This window comes from Lissotriton vulgaris, chromosome 6 (genome assembly GCF_964263255.1).
Source record: "Lissotriton vulgaris chromosome 6, aLisVul1.2, whole genome shotgun sequence".
NCBI lineage: Eukaryota > Metazoa > Chordata > Amphibia > Caudata > Salamandridae > Lissotriton > Lissotriton vulgaris.
This window is the reverse complement of record NC_141694.1, coordinates 92,066,528-92,092,235: the sequence shown is the minus strand read 5'-3', so window position 1 is coordinate 92,092,235 and position 25,708 is coordinate 92,066,528. Positions and strand designations below refer to the sequence as shown.

Genomic DNA, 25,708 nt, shown 5'->3' with positions numbered 1-25,708 from the left:
AGCTACACCTTGGACTACACCCCCACACTCACAGACCCTTGGTTTGCTACACACTCTTTAATATTATTTCCCGACTGTAAAAGTTATTTGCTGTGGGAATAAGGGGCGTTTATAGTTGTCAATAGTTGTCGATGTTCAGGTGTACCAGGTTCTAGAAATATTTGGCAGAAGGGGATCCTTACGCCTAAACAATTTTGACACGGGGGTTCTGGCATCAAAAACTTTGAAGACCTCCAATAGAAGGGCATAGGGCGACCCCCCTCAGAATATGAGAAGTGGAAAAAGAATTTGGGTTGTTCATCGATATTGGATATGTTATTCTTTCCTAATCGAGCTTTACTAGGTTCTCGTTCACCACAATATCTATGAGACCTGCAATGAGGGGGGCACTGATCACAAATGTTCTGTGTGAGGAGCAGGAATTTTGATATCATTCTCGCAAGTTGTGTGTATGAGCAGCCCTGTGTATTGCGGACACACTTTATAAACAGCACACACGCAGGTTATATGAAGTTGGTGAGGTTTGCTATGAACAGTGTGTTCAATCACACAGAACACACAAGTGTGTAAGTGCATTTCTTTGTGAACAGACTGTTAATAAAGTCCAGCTATTGACTCCTTTAACCCCTTGCCTGCTGATGACGGAACCGCTCCGTCATCAGCTGCGGTGGCGCTGTGCTGATGACGGAGCGGTTCCGTCATGGCCCGCTCGGAGCGCCTGCGCGGCGCGAATTACGCGCCTGCGCTGAGCATTCCATTGAGCGGGGCGGGGCGGGCCATGACGGAACCGCTCCGTCATAAGCACAGCGCAACCGACGCTGGTGACGGAGCGGTTCCGTCACCAGCATGCGCGCGCAGTATTTCCGCCCCGCCCCCTTAGCACTGCGGCGGAATAGCCGCCGCAGTGAAGGGGTTAATGAAATGTTTAACATAGTTTGTGGGCACATAAGCTTATCTTAAGATGGTTGAACAACATTAATTAAATGTATGCCACTATCAGGACATACTGCTATGTTCATTGTGCTACACTTCTCGGATTTCTTTGTGCGTGTAAAACAGCTTTAACTGTGGATGTTTGTGAGGAGATACTTTAACGGATTCTACAAGGAATCAGGGATGAAGGAACTATGTTTAACCATGTGAATCAATAACGGAAAATGAACTTTTACTGCTATGCGGTTTCAAGTGCTGATAATCAAGAACTAAAAATTAGACACTGGGACCAACACTTTGAGCATTTGTTGCATCAGCGTCGGCGAAGTGAAAGGCGTGTCAGTTACACATTCTAGGAACTAAAGTACCTTGTACTTCGAGAGTTACATTTAAATAAATTAAAGAGGACCACTTGTAAATAATGTTAACTGTTCTGCTGTTTGATTAATAATAATATGTTATGCTGCACTATGGGGCCCAGCAAAAGTTCTCAAAATCAGAGTAAAGTGCATTTCCTTTGCTGAAGGTGGATGCTAGTGTGTTTAGCAGCAAAAGACTTTTGACCATTGTCTGGAATATCGCAACAAACTATGAAATGGAACAGCACGTGGTTAAGAACATGTTCAGTTTTCTGTCTGGGTGCTAATTCCAAGTCTACAGAAGATGGTGACGCTCTGAAGCAAGTGACAAACATGATGCTTAATGGCAGTGTTTAGCAAACTAAAACAATAAATGGCATATGTGTGCTATTGGCTTAAAAGGCCACCGAAGCAAAAATAGAAGGTAAAAATTCATGTGTTTGCTACACAAAATTGGAAATATAAAATTAACAAAATTGACTGGATCAAATTAAATATTCACATAATCATACCGAAAAACTAGTTGCACCGGTAAAAACAAGTTTCCTTTACTAAGGGGTTTAAATGAGTGCACCAAAGGCACATTTTTAAAAAATTGTGTGCGCTACAGTACAAATAAAAGAAAACAATCACTAACAAAACATATTATAATTTATTAGGTTCACTGCATAACGGGGCATAAACATAAAAAAAAAATTAATTACAGCCCATGAAGACAAATCTAAAAACAAAAAACTAAAATCCAGGGTGGTTTGCAGAAATCAAACCGTATATTGTGCCTGCTTAGCTTCAAATGTTTAAAGGTAAATTGAGACGTGCCGCCATTACTACAAAAATAAACAAATGGAAAGAAAATGCGGTGGCCGCCCGCCTCTTTTTCTATTTATTTACCTTTGTAGCATTCGCGCCATGCCACGCTTTAGCTTAAGATGTTTAAAGCTAAAGAAACGCTGCCGGTCTGACTATGGAGACGAGGGGACATCTGAAATACGATAGGGAAGTGCTTGCGAATATAGGTAAGAATGTTAGTTGTACCCAGGGGCGGATTGGCAAGGCGGGCATTCGGGAATGGGCCGAAGGGCCGGTGCCTCAGTGCCCTCTGTGGGCCGGTTTTTTCTCCCCTGTCCCAGTCCACAGAGAGTGGACTAGGAAAGGGGAGGAAAAAAAACGGCCCACAGAGGGCACGGAGACAGAGACACAGAAAATGAAAGCAGCCTCGCTGTGCGGCCAGACAGCGATTGTCAGCTGTGGGCTCTCCTTCACCCCTGCCCTGCCAAGCAATCAAGCTGTGGCTGGGCTGGGGAGGGGTGATTGTTTGCAAAAATCGGCCTCCCTGGGGGCCAGGTGTTTCTCAGGCCTTTGAGCCATTTTCACCTCGGCCCCCCTGGGGCCCATGCAGCCCAGAAATGGTGTTAGTCTTAACACCTCGCCCACAGCCCTTCACATTCAGGGCATAGTGGACGAGGAAGAATGGGTCTTGCTGTGGGGGCCAGGTGATGTTTGGAATTTTTTTGTTTTATTTATTTATTTATGCGATTTTATATAGCGCGGACTTTACCCGAAGGTGTCAGAGCGCTTCACACAAGGAACAGCAATAATACATGAGGAGAAAAATTACAAGTAGACAAATTACAAAAGCAAACGTTAAGTTACATGAATCAAAAGTGACAATAGTGAGCAACCAAAATACATGAGGTAGCAATCGGTACATTACAGGAGGAAAAAGTGATATGTGTGCAGGTTACAAAAGCGTACAAAGTACAAGTAGAGGTATAATACTGCAATAAATGGAGGACACTCCAGCACAAGAACAAACGTTACGTAGGCAATGGTGGCACTTGTGCAAGTATCTAAAGCAAACAAAAGTGAGAGGATGCATACGGTGTGATACCAGAGAAAAGTGACGTGTGCAAGTTACAAAAGGGTACCATACACCGGTACAAGGGTAATACTACAGTAAATGGTAAACACTCAAACTTCCAGAACACACTGGGAAGGCACTTCCCATGCACCAGCTTCACCTCAGCCTCCCCCCTGGCTACCTGGCTACCTTGGATGACCCAGAAAGCTGTGTTTTGTGCTCCCCTGCCAGGACATTTTCCCAAGGCCTGGAGGGTTGATTAATTTACTAATTGCAGGGGCCTTACCTCTGTTCATGTGCTCCTGAGCTGAAGGTCTGGGGAGGGCTGAGTAGGTTAGTAATAGCAGGGGCTTTACTGCTTTTCAGGTGCTCCTGTGCTGGAGGGCTGGAATAATTTTGTGACAGGAAGGGGCCTTGCTATTTTTTTTAGTTGCTCAGCATGTAGGCCATTGGCACCTTGGCCCTGTGTCCTGTGCAAGAACGGTGTCCTCCCACTTTCATTCCTTGTCTGTGCAAATAGTGTTTCATGAAAGGGCACGCCCCTTGAATGTGGGCCACGCCCCTTAAATATGGGCCACGCCTCTTGAATGTGGGCCACTTTTTTCGTCAGTGCCCGGGCCGAATTGTGATCCCAATCCGACCCTGGTTGTACCCTCACCTCCCGACTCGGAAGGTTGTGAAGGGCTCTGTGTGTAGTCGTTGCAACTGGACGGCCTGTTCGAAGCACAATGCCAAGACTCTTTCAGACCGAATGCGGTGGGGAGGTTGACAGTTGAATGCGCTCCTTCTCAAGGCCCACTCAATAAAGAAGCACCAACTTGAATTATTTGATCTGTAAACAGACTCCTCCCCAGACCTAGTGTTTGCAACAGAAACTTGGCTAACAGAAGCCTCCAATCCTACGATTGCATTGCGGTCCCGCCGGGCAACCAGATCATCAGGAAAGACCGCCCTTGGCAGAGGGTGAGTTCCGCTCATTGTCCGGAGCCCTCTCAATTGTTTCTCCATTAACTATTGGGAAGATAGAAGGGGCTGAAAGCCTGGGCTTTCTTATTACAATCGAGTAGTTGTTTATCGCCCTCCTGGGCCCGCTGGGATGTTCTTAGAATCAATCAGCCGCATCATCGCTCCGATTGCGGCGAAATATAGTCACGGTCTGTTACTCGGGGACTTTAATATTCATATGAATAACTTGACAGAGCCAGAGTCTAGAGAGCTGTTTGAAGCCTTGGACTTTAACATGTCCTCATATGTTCATCTCCCGACCCATGAAAACGGCCGCACATTGGACCAGGTTCTCTCTTCTAAACAGATCCAATTGGACACCACGTTACCTTTAGCCTGGTCGGACCATTTTTTGCTCAAATTTAGAATTAACAGGGACTGTGGCAGCCTTCCATCACACAATCTGCCCAAGGAAAGCAGCTACAGACCCTTTCATTTGATCACTCCAAAGGTTTTGCAAATGGCTCTCGGTTTCCATCCTATTCCCCTCAGTGGGAGCTTGGAAGAGGATGTACTGGCGTTGGAGAATTGGCTCCAACTTCGCGCCCTAGAACTAGCCCCTTTTACTAGGCGGAAGTAAAAAATTAATAGAGCCTCAGCCCCCTGGTTCACGGAGGCACTTAGGAAAAGTAAGAGCGCTTGTAAAACCCTGGAAAGGGTATGGCCTACTAACTACAAGCTGACAGACAAAACTGTCTACAAACATTCCCTTAAGGAGCACTATAGGAATGTGCGTGAGGGGAAAAAACTATCTAGCTGCTAAAATTGAGCATGCGGAAACAGATGCAGAGAACTTTTCAATATTGTTAAAGATTTCTCCTCCCCTAAAGCTATTAGCAGCCCATTCATCCCCAGTGAGGTCTGGGCTAATCAGATGGCCTGTTTCTTTTATGACAAGAGAAGTGTGGCTCACCGATTAGAGTGGCAGACCCTGATGCAGAGGTCTGACCCGGGACCAGGGTTCAATTCCCGACGCGGCAGGGTCTTGGGCTCAATGTCCACGGACTCGATAATTCTCACCTAGGTGCCTACTCTAATCATGGGTCCCACTCTGCAACTCTGGGCAATAGATTGCTTAATCTCCACAACGGCCCCGAAAGCGCTTGGATGCCTGGCCTCACCTTGGAGGTGCCCAGTAAGGGGCATCTCACAGGGAAAGCCAGGAAGGATTCCACAGCGGTATACAGCGCCAAGATACCTTCTAGGTGATAATGCGCTTTACAAGTATACACACACACACACAAGATTAAGATCGAAGACTTTTACGGCTCAACCACCCGTAGTTGGAGGGGACAGAGATCTACCCTGTCCCAGCTGTTGTGACATAGGTCCCGCACTTACTCAGTCCCCCCCATATCACTGGATAAGTCCCTGGTACTGATGAAAGCCCTCAAATCCGGGTCACCCTCCGATCCATGTCCGGACAAAATTCTGACCGCTACTGCGGATGTAATTTATCCAGCAGTCAATGCAGTTTTGAATACTGCCCTCCAGGAGGGAGAAATGCCTAAGATCTGGAAACATGCCAAAATCCTTCTCCTTTTAAAAAACCTACGGCTGATCCCTTGGTGGCCAGTAATTATAGGCTGATATCTTTACTACCATATTTCTCTAAAGTACTGGAGAGCTATGTTAATTTGGTGACCACTGACTATGTTGAAGCGAACCTTCTCCTCCACCCAAGCCAATCGGGCTTTAGAGCCAATTTTAGCATGGAGACGGCCCTCCTGGAAGTTGTGGAAACTACTAAAAATCACTCTGGACAAGGGGGGCAGGGCAGCTCTGGTGCTGCTGGATCGCTCCGCTGCCTTCGATACCGTGCCCCACAGTGGACTTTTACGAATGCTCCATGAGGGCAGGATCGGAGGCACGGTGTTGAGATGGTTTGATTCCTTCCTGAATAATCGCCAGCAAACCATTTGGTGCCCGCCTTTCTCGGCACCCATTTCCCCTCTGAATGTGGGGGTCCCTCAGGGCTCAATTTTTAGCCCCACTTTGTTCAATGTTTATATGGCATCTATAGCGCATCCCGCAGAGAACTACGGGGCTAAGATAGTCTCATATGCTGATGACACACAATTGCTGTTCACCTACGGGAAGAGCTCAGAATTTAACAGTAAGGAAATAAACACATGCTTATCTGAGGTTTTCCACTGGCTCAGGAAAAACCAACGGAAGTGCAACCCTGAGAAGTCAGAGATAATGTTCTTCGGCTCTCGGTCCTGTGATCTCTGGCATCATTGGTGGCCGCAAGACATGTCTCCTCCCACTGTCCAGACTGTAAAAAATGTGGGCGTCAAATTTGATGACTCTGTCTCAAAGAATGCCCAAATTCAATCAGTGGCCAGGACCTGTTTTAGGATGCTGAGGAACTTTCTGCATCTTCTCCCGGTCCCCCACCGGAAGACGATAGTCCAAGCCCTGGTGGTATTGAGATTGGATTATGCAAATGCTCTGTATCTTGTCTTTCCTGAATTTTAACTTGGTCGCCTCCAGGTGATCCAAAATGTGGCAGCCCGAGCTATTTGCTTGGCTGGGCTGAGAATCCGTTCCATAACCTCTCCTAGCTTCCCTGCACTGGCTAAGTATTAGGAAACGGATCATCTGTAAATCATTGGTGCTGGTTTTTAACCGCATGCGCGCTAGCGGTTTTCCCGCTGAGCGCTGCAATTTTAAAAATCCCGCGTTACGTGACAAGGTCAACTCGTCACACGCACAGCGCAGGTAACGCCCATGACGAGCTGACCTTGTCACACGCATCGAAGGGGTTAAGGCCTTTCATAAAATTGGTGCCCCAGTGTTAAAGATTGCAGGGATTTGTTAGCATGAGCCATAGCCACTTTGTATTTTGGCAGCCACTTTAAGTAGCCATGCGCTCGCCATGTGCGTTTTCCCTCTTCAGAGCATTGCACATGCTCAGAAGGGCCTAGCTAGTAGAATGCACCTGCTCCTTTTGTATAACTGTCAGGCTATTCTTGCTGCTGTATGGAGAAGTAACTCTCCTCCCACTTTGTTGAGCAAGCAGATCTTGTATGCCCATATTAGTCATTTTGCATGCTTACATGTGCCAGGACCTCCCCTTGGTCTTATGCAGACTATGTAACCCTCAGCATATATAAGGCCCCTGTTTTCTGTACTCCTTAGACTGCCTCATTCAGTTGCTATGGCCTCTGTGTGACGTAGTCTCCCTCATTTGAGGTTAATAAAGAGGTTACTTTTATATTACAGCTTCTGTGCCAATTTCCTCCTCGTTGGTTTAAAAGGACCAAGGTGTATCAGTGAGACCCCTGAGAAGGTTTCTATTTTCTTCACCATATCTTGGGGATAGACTGCAACACTATATTTCGTATCGAACTCTGAGGTCATAGGCCCAGTCACTGATCATCACCCCACTAATCCAGCACTCTCAGAGGGGTGGCAGATCCATCCATGTGATGGCTTCTCGCCTCTGGAATGGCCTGCCTCTCGCGTTGAGGAAATCCCAGGATCTCCTAACCTTCACAAGGATATTAAACACCTGGTTATTCCAACAGCAGCCTTAAACTGGAGCACTTCTGGTTAAGTGTTGCGGGTCTTTTCTCTTGAGCGCCGGGACACTCCTGGGAGTAGCCGTGCACTTAATAAATAGCTGTTAACATAAAACAAAGCACAGCGTGCCACGATTGCTACTAAAGTAAAGAAATGGAAGAAAAGAAATGAGACTGTCAGACGCTTTTTTCCTTATTCACTTGTGTAGCAATTGCGGCACGCTGGGCTTTAACTTGTGAAGCCAAAGCACAGCGTGCCACGTAACGCTACTAAAAGAAATAGTAAAAAAAAAAAGCATAACTTAGTATATTTCACAGTTAAGAACACTTAGACAAATTACCTTCTCTATACCATCACGGGTTGCAGACGCGGGATAACATGTTGTGCCTCATATAGCAAGTACATACCAGGGCGGGTTGCAAATGTCGTGCCTGCTTCAGGAAGTAATTGATTAACTAAATAGTGCTCACTAACTGGCAATAAAACCTAGAGTAAGGACACATATAAAAGGGGCTATCCTCATGGGAGGTAACAACAGAAGAGAGGGAGGTACTGAGGAGGGACTACTAAGCCTATTCACAGATCAAAATCCACCATTTACAAAGGACAGTAACAGAAGCCAATTGAAAAGATGGGTGGAAAATGGGCAGAGTTTAAAGTCCATACCTGAATACAGCATGTCTCGAAGAGACCGCACAAGCACTGCCTAGGCGAGACCTAAAAAAATATATAAGCAGCGGCAGACTTTGGCTGACTGACATCTGACTTCTGTCTTTGAGGACCAGGAAATGTGACATGATAAATACAGAATTTAAAGGCATCTTTATTTATGTATCGGACCGTAAAACCCACAGTTTGGGAAACACTGGGCTACAATATACTGGTTGCCTCTGGTGTATTCGTCAGTGGTCTATGGTTGTGGCGTCATAATGTGAATATTAAATACAGGTACTGGATGAATTAGTCGCCTTCTTTCCCAATCTTATTTTCCACCTTATATTTTTACTTTTTGGAATTCTAAGCACAACACAAACTTAATTTTACAGCATGTCGAAAAAGAAACTAAGAAGGAGGATGAATTATGCAAGGTTCCGCTTGGATGTTTGACTAGAGTAGACACAGCAGACACAGAATTGACAGGTAAATCCCCCGCCATTGTGCAAAATTGTTTTGCTTAGACTGCACTAGCTGCATCTGTGGAAGAAAATGGACCTACAAAAACTTCAGTTGTAAATGGACGTTAAATGGTCTTGCAGACTCTCTGATATTTAGTTCAGTAAAAACATGTAAGATAAACGTGCTTACTTGACAACATGTTGTAAAAGCTGAAGCCCATAAGTTCTATAAATAACTTTTTGAGATTTCTCTGCCAATTTCAGCCCACAGGAAGCAGCGATTGGGCTCTTTTCTTTAAACTCGTCCAAAGCCTAATAAGACAAACCAAAAGTCACAAACAGTAGTGAAAGTTCAAAGAAAGTTAGTGCTTCCAATACAGATTTCATTTATGAAGGAAGAAAAATGTAAATAGGTATGGTTACAATGTGTGCTTTTGGAAGCCTTGGCATTAATGATAACATGATTGACAAACAAGCTAGCAAATTTAACGCACATATCTGATAAAGACTCCAACTAGAACTGCAGGGTCCGCCAATCGCAGCTGCAAGTCAACATCCTTGGGCTGTTGCATTAACCAAACTCAGCTTACTCTGTAGGAGTCTTAAAGTCATTTTAAATGGTGTTTTCTATGTTCCACCATTTTTACCACTAACACACATTCATGCCTAAAATTTGGATTTTACATTCTGTGTCTTGGAAAACAATTCCATGCCAAATCAACACATGCCTTCGAGTTCTTGATCGGGCAAGACGGTCCTGTTGAGCGGCTGCCTGATGTGGCCTCAGAAAATACAGGCAAAGGTTATATTGGTGACACTCCACACCCAGGGAACAAAGAGAGGTACAGTAATTTCCCAAATACTATTTGGGGAGTTATTAAGGGCCATTATCAAATGTTTTACTATCTTGTGATTGTGTATAGGTTGCTACATATACCTAGCTGCTTGTGTGCTTCGGAATTTGTGATCACTGGAATGGAGGAAAGTTGCTCCTTAAAGTGTTACATGACTCTAATCCTACTATCTCGATACATAGTCCAGCCTTGGTATCTGGCCAATCGCTCAAGTTAACAAAACACAGATTTAAAAGGAGATCCCTGCACAACCCAAGATCCACAATCGAGTACATCTCTCCTACACAACTCAGACTTGAAGGAGCCTACAATTTTGCAGTGAACAAACAAATTATCGACTCTAATCAGTTTACCGTTATTAGAGGGCCCTGCCTCTCCAATATTACTGTACAACTTTGAACAATTGAGGGATAGGTCCTTGGCAACCTCTTGCACAAACAGGGATCTGGTTGTACAATTCAGGTTATTATTTGTGGCAAAACGAATGGAACAAGAATCAGTTTATGGTTAAAGCTTGCCGGTACAACATTCCGCTCAGTTCTGCAGAGATATACATATGGTTCTGGATAGAAAACCTGTGCAGGTCATAGGCAGTAGGTTCAGTTCCCTATAGAAAGAACTTGTTAAAAAGAGAGAGACCTACACAAAACTTCAGTATTAGGTTAAATATTTTTATTGTTTAAGACAGTTAAATGCATAATTTCACTTCATGGCAAATTATTCTGGAGAGCTCTTAACTAACCGAGACGGATGTCTATCAAACACACACCCCATCACTTGAGTTCCAAGAATGTTAGCAATGTCTAACACAACCAGCTGAACTATGTTCTCATAATCAAGACTTTTTTATTTAAGGGTCAAAGAAGGGTTGCACAATTCTAACTCCCATCTCTTCACCAACCTGTACACTGCAGCTTTCGATGCGACTCTGAAGGCACTTTGTAGCACTGTACAAACGCACAAATAAATAAATAAATCTGATAAAAATCCACCTATGAATACAGTGAACTTTGTTGAGAAGCTGTGGGAGAGGGCGATACCAACCTGTGAGGAAGGAAGAACGGCTGCAAGGACAGGGGCGAGAGAACTAGTGGCACAGCAGATCTGTACATTCAGATATTCTCCATAATATTTATGAAGGCCATCAGGACCATTGCCGAAGTAACACTGCAATCCGCCCACCTCAGTGTCGGGCCACAGAGACCAGAGCGGAGCTCAACGGTTATTTATTTTTCTAGTGTAGGAGGCCAAGGTCTGGCTCTCATACGGGCCGACAAGGAGAGCGTGGCCTGGTGGACTTTGTAATGGCCATGGGTATTGAGGACCTATGGCGGGCTCACAATCTACTGCTAAGACATTATACTTACTATTCTGCTACTCCTTTTCTAGGATCGGCCATTTTTTTTTTCACGTAATGATAGGGTGTGTGATTTCTTCAACCCCAAGCATATGAAGAGGGGTATTTCAGACCTTCCCTAGTATGTGCCACTATTTTGGACTCACTTTTAGAGAGTTGCATTCCCAAGAATTGACCCCTGGCAACTGTGGGACCCAGCACTTAGGGATAAACTTTGAGAGGGCTCGGAGCTCTATTTCAAAGAAAACGGGATTCGTAGACTCGCACATTACCCTATTGGAGTCGTGGAGTATTTTGTTAAGTGTGACTGTCATTCAGAATTCCCGGCCACCCTTGTCCAAGTTTACAATGAGACCTGTCCTTATGTAATGGTTGTCATTGTAGTGGTGTTGAGAGTACAGATGTTGCACCGAGATATTATAGAATCCTGAGACTGCCCCCTTAAGCTGGCCCCACAAGGTGACATATTTCTTTAATTGTCCATGGTGGTTGGCCAAGATGGCTTGAGAGGGAGTCTTTCAGTTGCCAATTGCGCCGCATTTGGTAGCTAGGTAGGGCAAATTCAGACCACGGTGACTCAGGGTTGGAGCGGAATATCCTGCTCCACATTGTCGATGGGAAGGATGCTAGCCTGACTCGATAGAGGCCTGGAGAAGGGGCGTTTATCAAGAAGATGGCGTCATTGCGTCACAGAGGCGCATGTTTTTGTGGCTCTGCATCGCATGTGGGGACTTTGTGTGTATGTGCCCATGTCTTGAGCCTGGCTTGTATGGTGGGGTTGGCAGCACAGTGTTGGGTGCACTTGTGTTTATCAAATCTCTTGTGAATATGTTTTGTAAATGACTGGGGTGGTGTGCGTGGGGAGTTCATCAGGATCAGGAGTGGAGGATGTTCAAATCAGAGAAAATTGTTATTTCTTCTGTGCATTACAGTAAACACCGCCCTTAGTTTTTCTAGCCATTGAATTGGACTCTGTAGAACATTAACCGCCCTTTTGCCTCATAGCTGTTAAAGTATGTTCAGTAAGCACATCACAACTATGAGCCGTTGCCGAACATTTGAAAACATGCCTGTGGTCACTCAGCTGCTCTGAGCGATGGTATCCTGTTAGCCTCTGGGGTGTATGGTGCACACAAATACGTAGGCCTTTTTGTAGTATGCAGTATTTGTATACAGCAAAACTTCTTAACCCCTTCGATGCTGGTGACGGAACCATTCCGTCATCAGTCACGGTTGAGCTGTGCTGATGACGGAATGGTTCCGTCACGACCACACCCATTATCATTAGGGTGCAGCACAGCAGCAAAATATCAATAGCAGCGATGTGGTTAAAAGCTAGCACAGAGCTGTTCGAAACATAATTGACCCGTCATAAAATTATTTCTGTTCATATATTTGGAACACTGAAAAAATATTTATTCAAGTGTGTCACTTTCACAAAGTACTTTTTATTTATACATGGGCTGTCTACTTCACTATTCTCCCATCAGTGAAAGCACAATCCGTGTTATGTGTAGTTGAATTAGTAGAACATTATTCAATGGAGAAGTGTGGCTCAATGGTTAGAGCGGCAGACCCTGATGCAGAGGTCTAGCCCGGGATCAGGGTTCAATTCCCCGCCTCGGCGGGTCTTGGGCTCATAATTCCACGGACCTCCGGCCTCGTGCCTATTCCAATCATGGAGTCCCACTCTGCAACTCTGGGCAATAGCTTGCTTAATCTCCACAACGGCCCCCACAACGCTAAGTGCCCAGGAGTGGACGCCTCACAGGGAAAGCCAGGATGGGTTCCACAGCGGTATTCGTACAAGCGCCTTGAGACCCTTGCGGGTGAGTAGTGCGCTATACAAGTATCAATTTACATTTAAGAGGTGCTAGGGGCGGATCAGGAGTTCGAGTAACGGCACAGCCCATTCAGCCTCTTGTCCTCCCTAAAGTTGTACATCACGTACCATAACTTGGGAAATATTAGCATCTGTTACTTACAGTGTGTTTAAAACACATTATTGGACCCAGTTGCAACCAACAGCCAACCAGGAATGGGAGGTGTGCAAACACCTAGGGCAAGTTTCACCCGCTAAATGCTGGTGAGTTCAGATGTACGCCAGAGGGACTGCGGATGTAGCACCTTCCTTTCCACCAGACAGCTCCAGGAGCCTGTATACTTTTACACATGCTGTTGTGGGGTGCTGTTGTGGGGCGGGGGAACTAAACCTTTATGACAGTGATTATTATCCTGTGACCCAGCATCCCCTGGGGTTGGTTCCAGGACAACTTCTCAGAGGTCGACCACGCTATAGGAAATTAAATAATTTTAGCCGACTAATAAAAGTCTACATTCATAAAAATTGACAATGTAAATTTAAGATATAAAAGCGCCCTGTGTAAAGATAACATGCATTAGCAGCAAAAAAAGGCAGTGCTGTTACTGCTCAACATATAGCAGTCTTTTAGAAATAAAACCACCCTTTGAAAAGCTCCAGCCTTTCCATTCAAAGGAAAATGTCAATTGTGTAAAACAAAACAGTGAATACAATATTTCATAACTAATGTATTTGCTTTATACTTTTCTTTTTGTGTGCTGTTTTGAGGTTTAAATAATAGTAATTGCTTAAACTGGGGTTCACCTTTTCCAATGGTGATTAACTGGGGTCCACAAACGTTGAAATGTTAGGAATCACAGGGCTAGGAGTTTTTCCTGCTCCCCAGTCATAGGGCTAGGGCACTGGGAAGCCAGACCCAACTCCTCCTTGAGCTGGCCAGGGAACATGCCATTCAAAGTGAGCCGATCCCTCTAGTGCATTCTGCTGGGAAATTGGATATCTCCACGCCCCATTAGTAATATACAGTTCAGGGTGGCAACTGGCTTCCCTAGTCCAGGATACTCTTGGGAGGAAAGGAATGGTTCAGTGCTGATGTTGTAAAGGAGTGTGAAAGTGAGTGACTCAAGTGATGTGTGAGGGTGCCCGTTGATTTTGCTGTTACTGTGTGTGCTGTTTTTTCTGTGTTTGCAAGGATTGCACTGCTGCTCCTGTGTTAGATAATTCTGGGCACACTAATTAAAAACTAACCTTACTATGTAGTGGTGAGGTCGAGGTAGAAAATGCAATATTATTGTAGGTCGATATTGTCACCCTCGAGGCAGTGACATGCAACTTGTTCTCCGGACTCTCATTTTTGTGAAGGTAGCTGAGCTAAGGTTGCCCTGTTTTGCTATTTGCTGAAAGTATTTTCTTGCACTGTGTGTAACTCGTTGGTTACTAATTCTCTTTGGCTTCCTGCGAGGAAGGTGTAATTTCCTTCGCAGTGCAGTGCGCGCACACGTCACCTTTACTATCGTGTTTTCGGGGTCCTTTGCGTTCACGGACACTCTGTGCCTCGAGCGACGGAAACTTTGGCGACTCCTCTGGCATGGTGTGGACACGGTTCTATAGTAGTACGACAGATGAGACCAGTGTGTCACTGAACAGCCTTGAGCTCAACCAGCTGCATGGTAAAGAGGGCGCTCTGACCCTCCATCCCAAATATTGTCCCTGCATAATCAAGCAAGGCTTCTTCATGGATAAAAGAGGAGGCGACACCCCAGATGACAGATGGTGCAAAGCTACAAAAATAGCCTGCGAGTGGGGCGTGCTCGCGGCAATGACGCTAGAAGAAAAAAAAAAGCTTGCGAGTGGTGCGCGCGCGCTGCAAACAATTTGAGGAATGCAGCAGGCACACTGAGGGGCCGCTGCTCACTTCTGAGCTCCCTAGGCCAGAAGAGTTAACTTTAGAGGGGCCAATTACGGGCTTTCAATGTTTGAAAGCCACACGCAATGGCCACACACTTCAGCTTTTCAGCAAAAGCCACACACTCACGAGTTTGCTGAAAAGCTGAAGTGATTCCAAGAGGTCATTTTGTAGAGCAGCGCAGGAGCGCTGCTCTAGGCTCGACCTAAAAAGGGTGCCTTGGCATTGAGGACGGACTAGCAAAGGCAAACCATTCAACAGAGGTGCAGAAAGACATTTTACTGCTGGGAATAACTAGGTTTTGAGGTCTCTCCTGAGGTTGTGTCAGTTGGGCTGTGAGCGAAGATACAAAGGCAGAGCATGCCAGTTCTTTGGTCCAAGGTGGGAGAGGTGTGGCACAGCGACCAGAACGGCTGACCCCAGAGCGCAGGGCTCAGGGTTCAGGGTTCCATCCCCGGCGCCACCTCAGCTCAGCATCATGTGACTATGGGCAATAGCGCACTTAATCTCGCCAACTGCTCCCAGCAGCTGGATACCCTTCAGGGTGATAAGTCGCGCTTTACAACTCAGGAATTTATTTATTTATTATTTATTTATAATGCAAGAGACCACCACTACACGGAGCTCTGAAGAATGCAGAGAAAGGTAAGGGATATAAAGTAGCATGCACCTCAAATGGAAGGGTTAAAATTATGCAGAGCTTGATGAGTTTTGAAAAGAAATTGTTTAGGGAGTAGCAGACAATGCGAATTCCTAAGACGACCTTCCATAGGAGTCAGACCATGCCAAATATTAAACCCTTTTGAAGTGGATTGAGAAGGTAGTCTGGAATGCCAGATAAAGGGCATCGCAGTAATCCAGACGTTAAGTTATCAAACTATGGATAATGTTTTTTTCTAGCCTGAGGTGGAAGCCATGCAAATCTTTTATGTAGTAGTATTCAAATGTGAAAGCAACTGCCAGCAACACTTATAACTTGGGAAGTTATAGAAATTGAGGTTGAGGGTGATAAGGTTGTTTATTCAATCTACTGTAAAAGAAGTGCCACCAAGGTCCCCAGGCCATCACGTTGGTGGGGACAAGACCAAGGAAGATTAGCCAAACAGGATGTGGTAAATGATTTCTATATCTTTTCCCTCTCTACCACTTCATCAGAATGTCCTGTGACATCATGGAATGTGTGAGTGCCTTACTGTGGTGAGATTGTCAGTTGGTCATCTCAGGATGAGGAGCAGGCAGCTCGCTCCTGGTAGGGTTCCTCCTTTGTATCTCCTTACCTTATAACTTGCCACCTATCTACCTGCTAATAAAGAGGGATCTACTACTACACCTGGACTACGGATCATTATTTATGTACCACACAGGACTATCTCAGTTTTGACTCTCCATTCAGACAAAAACAGTTAAGAAGCATCCAAGAGGTGAATGCTGACACACAAGCGTGAAGCTTCACCTGGGTCTGTTGGGAGTTTTGAGAAATGAAGACTATTCGGAGTATCGTCTGCAAAGTACAGTGTCTCAAACACAAAAGATTTAACTGGACTAACAGAAAAATACAAATTAAATATTGTGCACGGAGGAGGCATGTGGGACACAAACATAGAAAGGGTAGTGTGAACATAATTATACAGGATGTTTACAAAGTCAACTTGGTGAGCAACAAGAATGAGTAAGTAAGACTTTTTAATGTTAGAAAGTGGCGTATATATGTCCATTAGCGGCTTGCTGGTTTCCGGTATTGACAGTGGGCACTAGGTGTCAGGAGGATTGGTATGTCGTGTCATGTGACAAGCAGCGCAAACCGGACCGAGCGGAGGGGCAGAGGTGCCACTGTAACCCGCTGGAATCCAGCGACTCCTGCGGAAATACACTCGGCCGAATAAACCCCTTTTGAAGGTTGTCGGCGGGAGGTAAAGCCGGAGTATCAGACAAACATCTGAAAACATCTGAAGGCAGCCCAACGAACCCCTCCCCTATCCCCCCCATCTCCTTCGTACCTAGAGACGTCTAGCCACATGAGGTTCCTGAGACTCAAGGCAGAGCCAAAGCAAACAGAGGAGAGAGGCAAGGAGGTGCATGGTTACAATTTACAGATTAATTGAACTACCCCAAATTATAGGCACCATTTAGGTGAACATTTAGGAAGACAGGTCATTTCTGTGTATAGTGCAAGCCAAAGGAAACTAGCCGTTTCAAATCAGTTTCAAAACTGTTTCAAGTAGGCACCTCTCCAAGAAGCAGAAAGCGGACTCAGCCTGCAAATCGTGAGTGAGTGAAGTGCGAGCCCTAAGGGCAGCATTCTGACAGTAGGCTGCAATGAGATAAGAAATTAAGCCGAAGAAAAAAAACTTGCCAGAATATAAGGAAGATTAGTAAAATAGTCCCCATTCTAACCACAGAAGAGATTGTTATTGTCATTGTTAATAGGAATTTATTAAGAGCGCGTACACCCAAGGGTTTCATGGCGCTGATAGCTGAAGTCAAGTGCGACCTGGGCCCTTAGGTGTACGCCTGCTCAAATAGAGTTTTTAAAGCTCTTCTAAAACCAAGGAGGCTGTTGCAGCTTCTCAAAGCTAGGGGAAGGGAGTTCCACAATCTTGGGGCAAGGCGGGAAAAGCTACACCCTCCCTGACGTCTCAGTCTGAATGGGGGGGTGTCAAACAGAAGATGATGGGCTGAACGCAAGCTGCGCCGGGGGGAGTATTTGGTAAGAATGCCACCAATAAATCTAGGACTCCTTCCATGAAAGGCTTTGAAAGCTAAACAGCCTACCTTGAAAGAGATCCGGTGAGCTATTGGCAGCCAATGAAGTTGGGCCAGGTAGGGTCTGACTGAAGACCATTTAGGCTGTTTAAAGAGGAGTCTAACAGCCAGGTTTTGGATCATCTGCAGACGTTTTTGCAAGCCAAAAGGGAGTCCAAGATAGATTGAGTTGGAAAAATCAAGCCGTGAGAGGACGAGGGCAATCACCACCTGGATCAGTGCAGAATGAGTTAGCAAATGAGCAATTTTCCTTATTTTTCGCATTTGGTGAACACTGGAGGAGATCACAGAGCCGACCTGTCCATTGAGTGAAAGGTCAGCGTTGATGGTAATGCCGAGACTTTTCCCAGAGTGGGACGGGATAGGAGGAGGACCGAGTTCAGATGGCCAAAATTGCGGGCCCCAGCTCTTCCCGCTATTTCCAGGCAGGACTAGCTCTGTTTTTCCAGGGTTGAGCTTCAGATGGTTCACATCCATCCAACGTTGGATGTGGAGCATGGTGGTATGAAAGTCACTCACAGCACTGGGGGAGCTGAGGTACTGTAACATTTCTGTTTTTTAATGAGTGAAGCAAAGGTTTTATATATAAGTTGAAGAGCACAGGTTAGAGCGAGGAGCCTTGCGGCAGGTAATGGGGAGATTGGGGGCAGAGAACTTTCCTAGCCTGACCGCCTGAGTGCTGCCGGCTAGGAAGGATTTAATCCATTCCAATGCGGGGCCTCGCAGGCCGGCCTGTTCGACACGGTTAGACAAGATGGTGTGGTCGACCGTGTCGAACGCGGCCAACAAATCCAGAAGTACCAGGGCTTGATGTTCACCCCTGTCAGCTTTGACTCTGAGAGTGTCCAGTACCGCCAGGATAACAGCCTCGGTGGAGTGACCCGGGCGGAAACCGGCTTGGTTAGGCTCAAGATACTCAGAGTCTTCGATAAAATTAGACAGGCTGCTGGCTATATGAGCCTCTAAGATTTTTGCGATGAAGGGAAGGAGGGAAATGGGGCGGTAGTTCACAGGTTGGGTGGGATCAGCCCCTGGCTTCTTTAAGAGAGGAACTACTGTAGCATGTTTGAACGCCATAGGGACTGTGCCTTGTAATAGTGACTCATTTAAGTGAGGGAGTACACACTGGGGTAAGGTGATAAATATCTCTTTAAAGACATACGGAGGGCAACAGTCCATAGGAGAGCCTGATTTGACGCGGGACGCAAGTGAGATTAAGGTTTTTGTACAGATAGGCGGAAAGGAGTTTAAACCCTTTGATTAATGGCAGTGTCATCCAACAGTTCCCAATTAAGAGTATTGGGGAGACTGCGTTTTATGGATAAAATCTTGTCTAAGAAAAATTGGTTTAAAGAATTGCAGAGTTCCTCAGTAGGGGTCTGTGTCAAGGAAGTTCTAGAATCGTTGCATAGCTCATTGACAATCTTAAAGATCTCTTTAGATTTATTTGTAGCATAAAAGAGTTTGGAAGAGAAGTCAGCTGTTTTGGTGGTGGAAATGGCAGTCATAGTCTCTACGGGTGTTAACAAAAGATAACTTATCAGCGTTTGAATAGTTTGACTCCATTTCCTCTCGGCTTTGCACAATTCAAGTTTTTGTTGTTCGAGTTCAGGGGAGAACCATTTGTGCGCCTCAAAGTGACGAGCCTGAGAGAATTTAACAATGGGGGCATGAATATTAGTGGCTGAAGAGAGCCCTTCTGTAATATCTTCCATCATAATGTTAACGTCATGACCAGGGGTCAGCGCAGAGTTATCCAAGGTTGCGAGAAAGTCAGATTTGTTTAAGAAGTTGCATTTCCTCGTTTGGAAACAAAGTCGGAACTACCATCAACATCGTCCCCAATGCTAAAATAAAATACTAGTAGGCAGGAAGGTACAAAATTACAGACTTCCAAATCTCTCCAGGGCCCCAAATTCAGGATCCCAAAAGAAGCATGCCATCACCAGCCGCATTACAAGACACGATGGCCCCAGGCCCACATTCAGTGCAAAGCCTGTCCACTCAGACCTTGGGTCACTCCATCTTCCCTTTACTTTACTTTAAGGATCAAGCCTGCCTGGCCCCAAGATGGCCAACGCCACAATCCAATTGGCATAATGAGATTTCGTAGTCTATTTAGGGCACACACTTGTCCCCTACAAACCATCACCGGGGATGCTGAACGTACTAACACTTACGCAGCAACAAACTGGTTGACATGAAATAGGAAAGGTAACAATCCACTCAAACCCGAGCTGTAACGCCCCTTTTCCCATCTCCTCCCATAACACCTGCCACGTCGCGTTCATAGGGTGAGTACCCCCGCAGCTCAGTCTAACACACTAACGTCCCCTCTACGCAGAACAAGGCAACACAAACCCACTGTCACCTATCCCCTCCTTCACGCACCGCAGCTCTCCCTTAATCTAGCCTCACGGACCCTATCCCAGCAAGGCCCTCCGCGCGCTGCTCTTCCTCCCAGAGTACCCAGCCTACACCAGACTGTCCAGCCTCCCCCAGGTGACTCTCCCTGATCAAGGCTAATCCCGCACAATAGCAGAAGTACGGCCCCTTATTCGAAGAAAAGCAAAAATGTGTCCGAGCACTCAAATTTACACCAACCCCTCTATTTCGACCCACATGAAACCGCAAGGCACGAACTCCTTCGTAATTATCTTCCCCACGAACCTCTCCCCAAAAGCGAAAAGAAACTTTAAACAGACTAATCAGACAACACCCAGTTACTTTATTCGCAGACACTTACCACTGCCCCTCCAAAGGGCAGATAAAGATGGATCTCATCTTTCACTCAGATAACCCGGATAACTGGATCAACCCACTAAGAACGCAACTCTGCATCTCCAAAATGACGACCACATCACACAGCTGCAAACTGTCAACATCTCTCACGAATCACTCAACTAGGAAGGGGAACACTTCAGTGACCATTTACTCAAATAGCACTATCTTGATACAGGCAAACAATGAGAACTTAGAGGCCTTGGACTCCCTCTTTCCTAAACTCCGAACCGCCCATCTCCACAAACCGACCTTTCTCGGTCCAACTCCCTTCCCCGGACAACCTGTCCCTCCAGCTAGAGCAAACATTCATTCCCAGTCCTCTTGCACTCCCCTTCCGAACCTCATCCCCTTACCCTGCGATGACCATCAAACCTAAACCCCCCCCCCCCCCCCCCCCCCCCCAGTCGCACCAGCAGGAACATGCGAACCATACACCGTGGGCTCTGGCTCCGACCATTATCGCACCCCTGTAGAATTCACGTCCCCCGCCCCCTATGCCACCCATGCAGTAACCACGTGGCTGAATTCCGTCACATCTCTTGGCACCCTTAAGCAAGGGCCGAAAAGAGAGGCAGCATAACAACACAAACAGCAAAAGACACAAACAGCAAAAAACAACTTCACTCCTTCCAGCCCCCTACACCTCAGGAAGGTCCTAACTCAGCCGGCATCTCCCCAGCTCCGGAAAACATGGCGCATCGTCTGACCCTCTTAGAAAGTCAACTAGAAATAATATTACTGGGACTAAACAAAATCCTAGCCAACCTCGACAAATCCCGAAAACCCCAGCAACACCAACCATGCTCTCCTGCTCTGACCAACCTAAACCTTCCATAACACCGGATAGGGGCTTCAACCACCCACAAGACACAGTTACAGCGTTCCACTGTATCGGACGTAGAGACCTTGCTACTGAGTCACACAAAATCCATAGCCTTGGCTCCCCAGAAACAAAGTCTCCCAAGAAAGGAGGTCGAGACCCAGACACGCAGACTTACTAGAATCATAGCTGCAACGTCTGAAGAGACCCAGACACGCAGACATACCAGACCCATAGCTGCAATGTCTGAAGAAGAAGCTGCAGCTCTAGCCTCCACTTACAACCCACCTCCCCCAACTCTAAAATTCAAGTAATCATGGGTGTCAGAAGAGACTCCCCCCCACCCCACCCCCCCCCCACAAAAACCACCAGCCCCCCGTCCCTACTCACCTCCATACCTACCAAAAAGTGCTACTCCGGCCTCCCACACAAGACCCACCCAAATGGTCTAGAAATCTTACCAAGATTCCTCTGGACGTCATGGAAGAGCGGCTAAGTACGCTACTCCCCAGCCGCAACGAGCTTCTCTCTACAACAGATATAACCTCGCTCTACAATTCGAACATGGTGGGTCTGCTGGATCAATTAGCTCCCTTGAAGAAGAAAAAAAGCAGATCCATCCCTTCCAGATCATGGTTTGACTCAGACAAACAAAAAAAGGAGACAATTAAGAGCCTCTGAAAGACGCTGGAAGAATAATCCTACTAATATCCACCGCGATCAACTCAGATCAGTCCGGAAGAAGTATAACACCCACATCAAGGAAAAAAAATCCACGTTCTTCCTCTCTGCACTGGACAATGCAAAGAATAGACCAAAGGAGCTCTTTAATATCATCAGACAACAAACATCAAAACCAGCCACGTCCACTGTTCAGGCATCCAAAGATCTTTGCTATAACTTCTCCAACTTCTTCAATGATAAGATCTCCAAGATCGAGCTCTCTCTGGTCCATAGCAGCCCCCCCCCCCCTTCTCAATAGATGCACGACTGGATCCCTTGGCACCGCTCTCTCACGCCACACCAAACCCTGGCTACTCGTCCACCCCATTCATGAAGCTGAGATAATCAACTTGATCTCCAACTCCAAGCCCTCCATGCAAGTCTTAGACCCTTTACCTACGCAAATGACCCAAAAACTGAAATGCGCCCTAGCTCCGCTTTAGTGCAAGATTATAAACAGTTCCCTTAATAGCGGAAGCATCCCCCGACTGCCTCAAAGTGGGTCAAGTCACCCCTCTGCTGAAAAAACCTGGCCTAGGTACGTCAGATCTGAACAACTTCAGACCAGTCTCCAACCTCCCTCTTCTTTCCAAAATCCAAATGTGTACTACAACAACTAACGCAACACATGGAGAGTATTAACATTCTTGACTCCCATCAATCTGGCTTTTGGAAAGGCTGCAGCACAGAAACCGCGATCTTCAACATTATCGACGACATCCACAAATCTCTGGACTCAGATAAATGTTGCCTCCTCATTCTCCTCGACCTATCGGCTGCATTCGATAGGGTAGACCACAAACTTCTCATCAAAGCAATCACCTGAAAACTGAATCCTGGACAAAACTGAATTACTCCTCATTCCAAACAAAGCAGATAACCCCCAAATGGTAGATTGGCTAAAAACTATCTATGCGCTCAATAGAAACCTGACCCTGGCGGGCTCTGTTACATAACTAGGCATCACGCTAGACCCGAAACTGGACATGACCAAACAAAGAACTCAGCCAAGAGCGCCTTCCTCAACCTAAGGTTATTGAACAAAATTAAACCTTTCATCCCCTCCCAAAGATCTCAAACAAGCCACTCAATCATTGGTGCTGTTAAGACTAGACTACGGTAATGCAGCCCTCACAGGAATTCCAAAAGTACATCTTGCCCCCCTTAAAACCACTCTCAACGCAGCTGCCAGAATGGTCACTGGACTCAAGAAATATGAGCACATCTCACCGGCACTCAGAGAACTCAAATGGCTCCCAGTCGAAATGCGGGCCAATTTCAGAACAGCTTGTCTTACTCACAAAGCCCTACACACCGGCAAACCTGAATACCTGGCGGCCAAACTCAAAAAAGCAGGACAAAACAGGAACCTCAGAAGCTCAAACACCCTTCTACTCATTCCACTGAAAGCTCGTAAACAAAAAAAAGCGGGCAGATCATTTGCAGGAAACGCGCCCAAAATATGGAACTATTCCTCCCCACATCAGAACTAATCCCTCCTTTACGAACTTCAAAAGCCAGCTCAAAATCATGTTCCTCGATCGATCCCTAGTGAACTGATAGGACTTGTTGGAGCGCTAAATATCGACTCCGCAATCTGCCTTGCTTCTACACCAGCTAGCCCTCTATCCTATTCCCTGGAATTGTGTCTTCTCAGTTTCTGTATTTCGGGATTGTCCGCATCATTGTATTTGTGTTTAACATGTCCTGTAATTGTTGTAAAGCGCTCCGATACCCACCGGTCAGGTCAGCGCTATCTAAAGCTCCGCAAATAAAAATTAAAAATAAATCCACATCTAACATGCCTCTTGTCCAGACCAGCATCCCATCAGAGGACAGCTTTAAAACCCCAAATAACCTGAAAACAGCTGGCAAACAAGTAACTGTGAAAGTACTAATAAATGCAAATGTAAACTAAGCATCACAAACAAACGCAACCAAAGCAGCCCTAAAAGCAACACTAGAACAACAAATCGTGAGACACTCATCACCTCCCCACTTACCCCGGGGGCCAAATCAGACGAAAGCCAAGTACAGGTACTGTCAAGGCATAGCATTTTGCTGCTACAGAAGATGACAATGCTTTAAGTAGTGCAAGCAGAGGAGCCGGATTACAGCAATAAAAACACAGATGGCAGCTGTACACTTGCACGAGCTCGTGAACGCAAGCTGCAAGCCAGCAAAAGCCTCTGTTGGCACTTTTAAAAGCCACTTACTAAATGTCTCGAAGCGAGCCCTAAAAATATAAGTGGCATGCAGCAGGGAACAACAAAGAGCAGAGTTGGTCCCACAAATATCTGGGATGGGTTGTAGATTCAAGACTCGCACTTAAAGAACATCTAATTAAAAGAAGATCACAGGCAAATACATTGCACTTCGCACTAAACATCCTAAAACAGGAATTAAAGTGCCCACTTACTAAAAGTCGTTGCTGCCAAGTTTCTTCCAACCCTTACCTACGGTTCCGAATTATTTAAGGGCAAAGATGCAAATTTTCTGAATCTCAAACAATCCGGCCTATTCAAACAAATTTTTCTGATTCCACAATTTACATCTGAGGCACAAGTTCGCTTGGAATTTGGGTTATTAAATCAATTCCCAGAAAGGCAAGCAGCATTATTAAAATTGTGCTGGAAACAAAGAGTAGCCCAAGTAGAATCCTTGCTGAAGCATTGCTGGACAGAACTGCTTAACCAGCCAAAAGGAAAGAAAGACTGGCCAACAGCTCTTGAACATGCGTTACTTACACTTAACCTGCATGAAGCCTGGGATACAAAGTATAGCTTCTCTGCATTAAAAAAAAATAGCAAATAATGCAGCAAAACAAAAAGCCTGGCTATTGGACAAAGCCATCCTGGCAAAGAAAAAACACGGCTGAATGGTTTTATCTTCATACGAGATCCGGTCATCACAGCTGTATCTTGTCCAACACAACTCCAACTGTTCAGCATTTTCTATGCTCAAAAGATCAGGTCCAAACATGGAAACAAACATGGCTGACCACCCAGTGCAGACTCTGCAAACAGGCGGAAGAGACACTCCTACACTTTGTGTATCCACCCAGCTGTGAACAACTGGAGACGGCATTTTCTACTCCGTCCTTTCTGTTCTCTTCAAGTGAGATCATGTAGACCGGCCGTAATGGCATTATTAAACAGCCAGTCATTACAGACCTCTTGCAGGGAAGCTACATTTCTGCAAAAAGTCAGCATATTACTACAAAAATCAAACAAATAGTGCTTACTTTAGTGTTTATTACATGACCGTCATATTACATTTTCATACTTTGCACACAAATATTAACGAGGTAGTGGCTGAAAGAGCTCATTGCACACTTTTCCTCATGTCTTAATGCACAGAGATCCAAGCTGTTATAAGATAGTGCCATCTTCAAAGTGATGTGCACATTTGTATTTTGCACACAAAGTTTTAACTGCGAAATTGAGGAGGATCATTAACCAGTATTAATTTGCATATAGTTAACTTTTCTCTTGGGTTTTAGATGTATGCCGCCAATTTTTCAGACTGCCGCAAAGACTTGAACAATTATTTGCTTGGACCGAGGGTTTCTACACAATCACTGGGGAGCAGCCAGCTTTACTTTTTTACAACCTGTAATAAATTGTGCTGATTTGGCATCTAATACACTAGGTTCAAGTTTTTATGTAACCAGATCAAATGATTTTTTTCATCTTTTGAGACATTGAAAATGTAAATAGGAAAGTTTGTCACACTGATGATTTTAAGTTATAATTGTAATGGTTAGATTTAACTATACACAATAAATTTTCAATTATGGCGTCTTTATAGATTCTCCTATTTTCTTTTGCACAAATAGGTCTTGTGATTATTTCTAAAGATTTACAGAATCACCTTTC

General features: G+C 45.5%; 1 protein-coding gene across 3 annotated transcripts in view; it reads right to left on the bottom strand.

Moving 5' to 3' along the window:
• The window catches only part of LOC147706848 (exportin-5-like), a 1,626,836-nt gene that overhangs the window by 1,505,420 nt on the left and 95,708 nt on the right, over positions 1-25,708 (bottom strand). For all 3 annotated transcript variants that reach the window (XM_086926008.1, XM_086926006.1, XM_086926007.1), the window contains exon 2: positions 8,992-9,113. In XM_086926008.1, the coding sequence (XP_086782134.1) occupies positions 8,992-9,113 (122 nt within the window). The remainder of the gene's footprint in view (positions 1-8,991; positions 9,114-25,708) is intronic.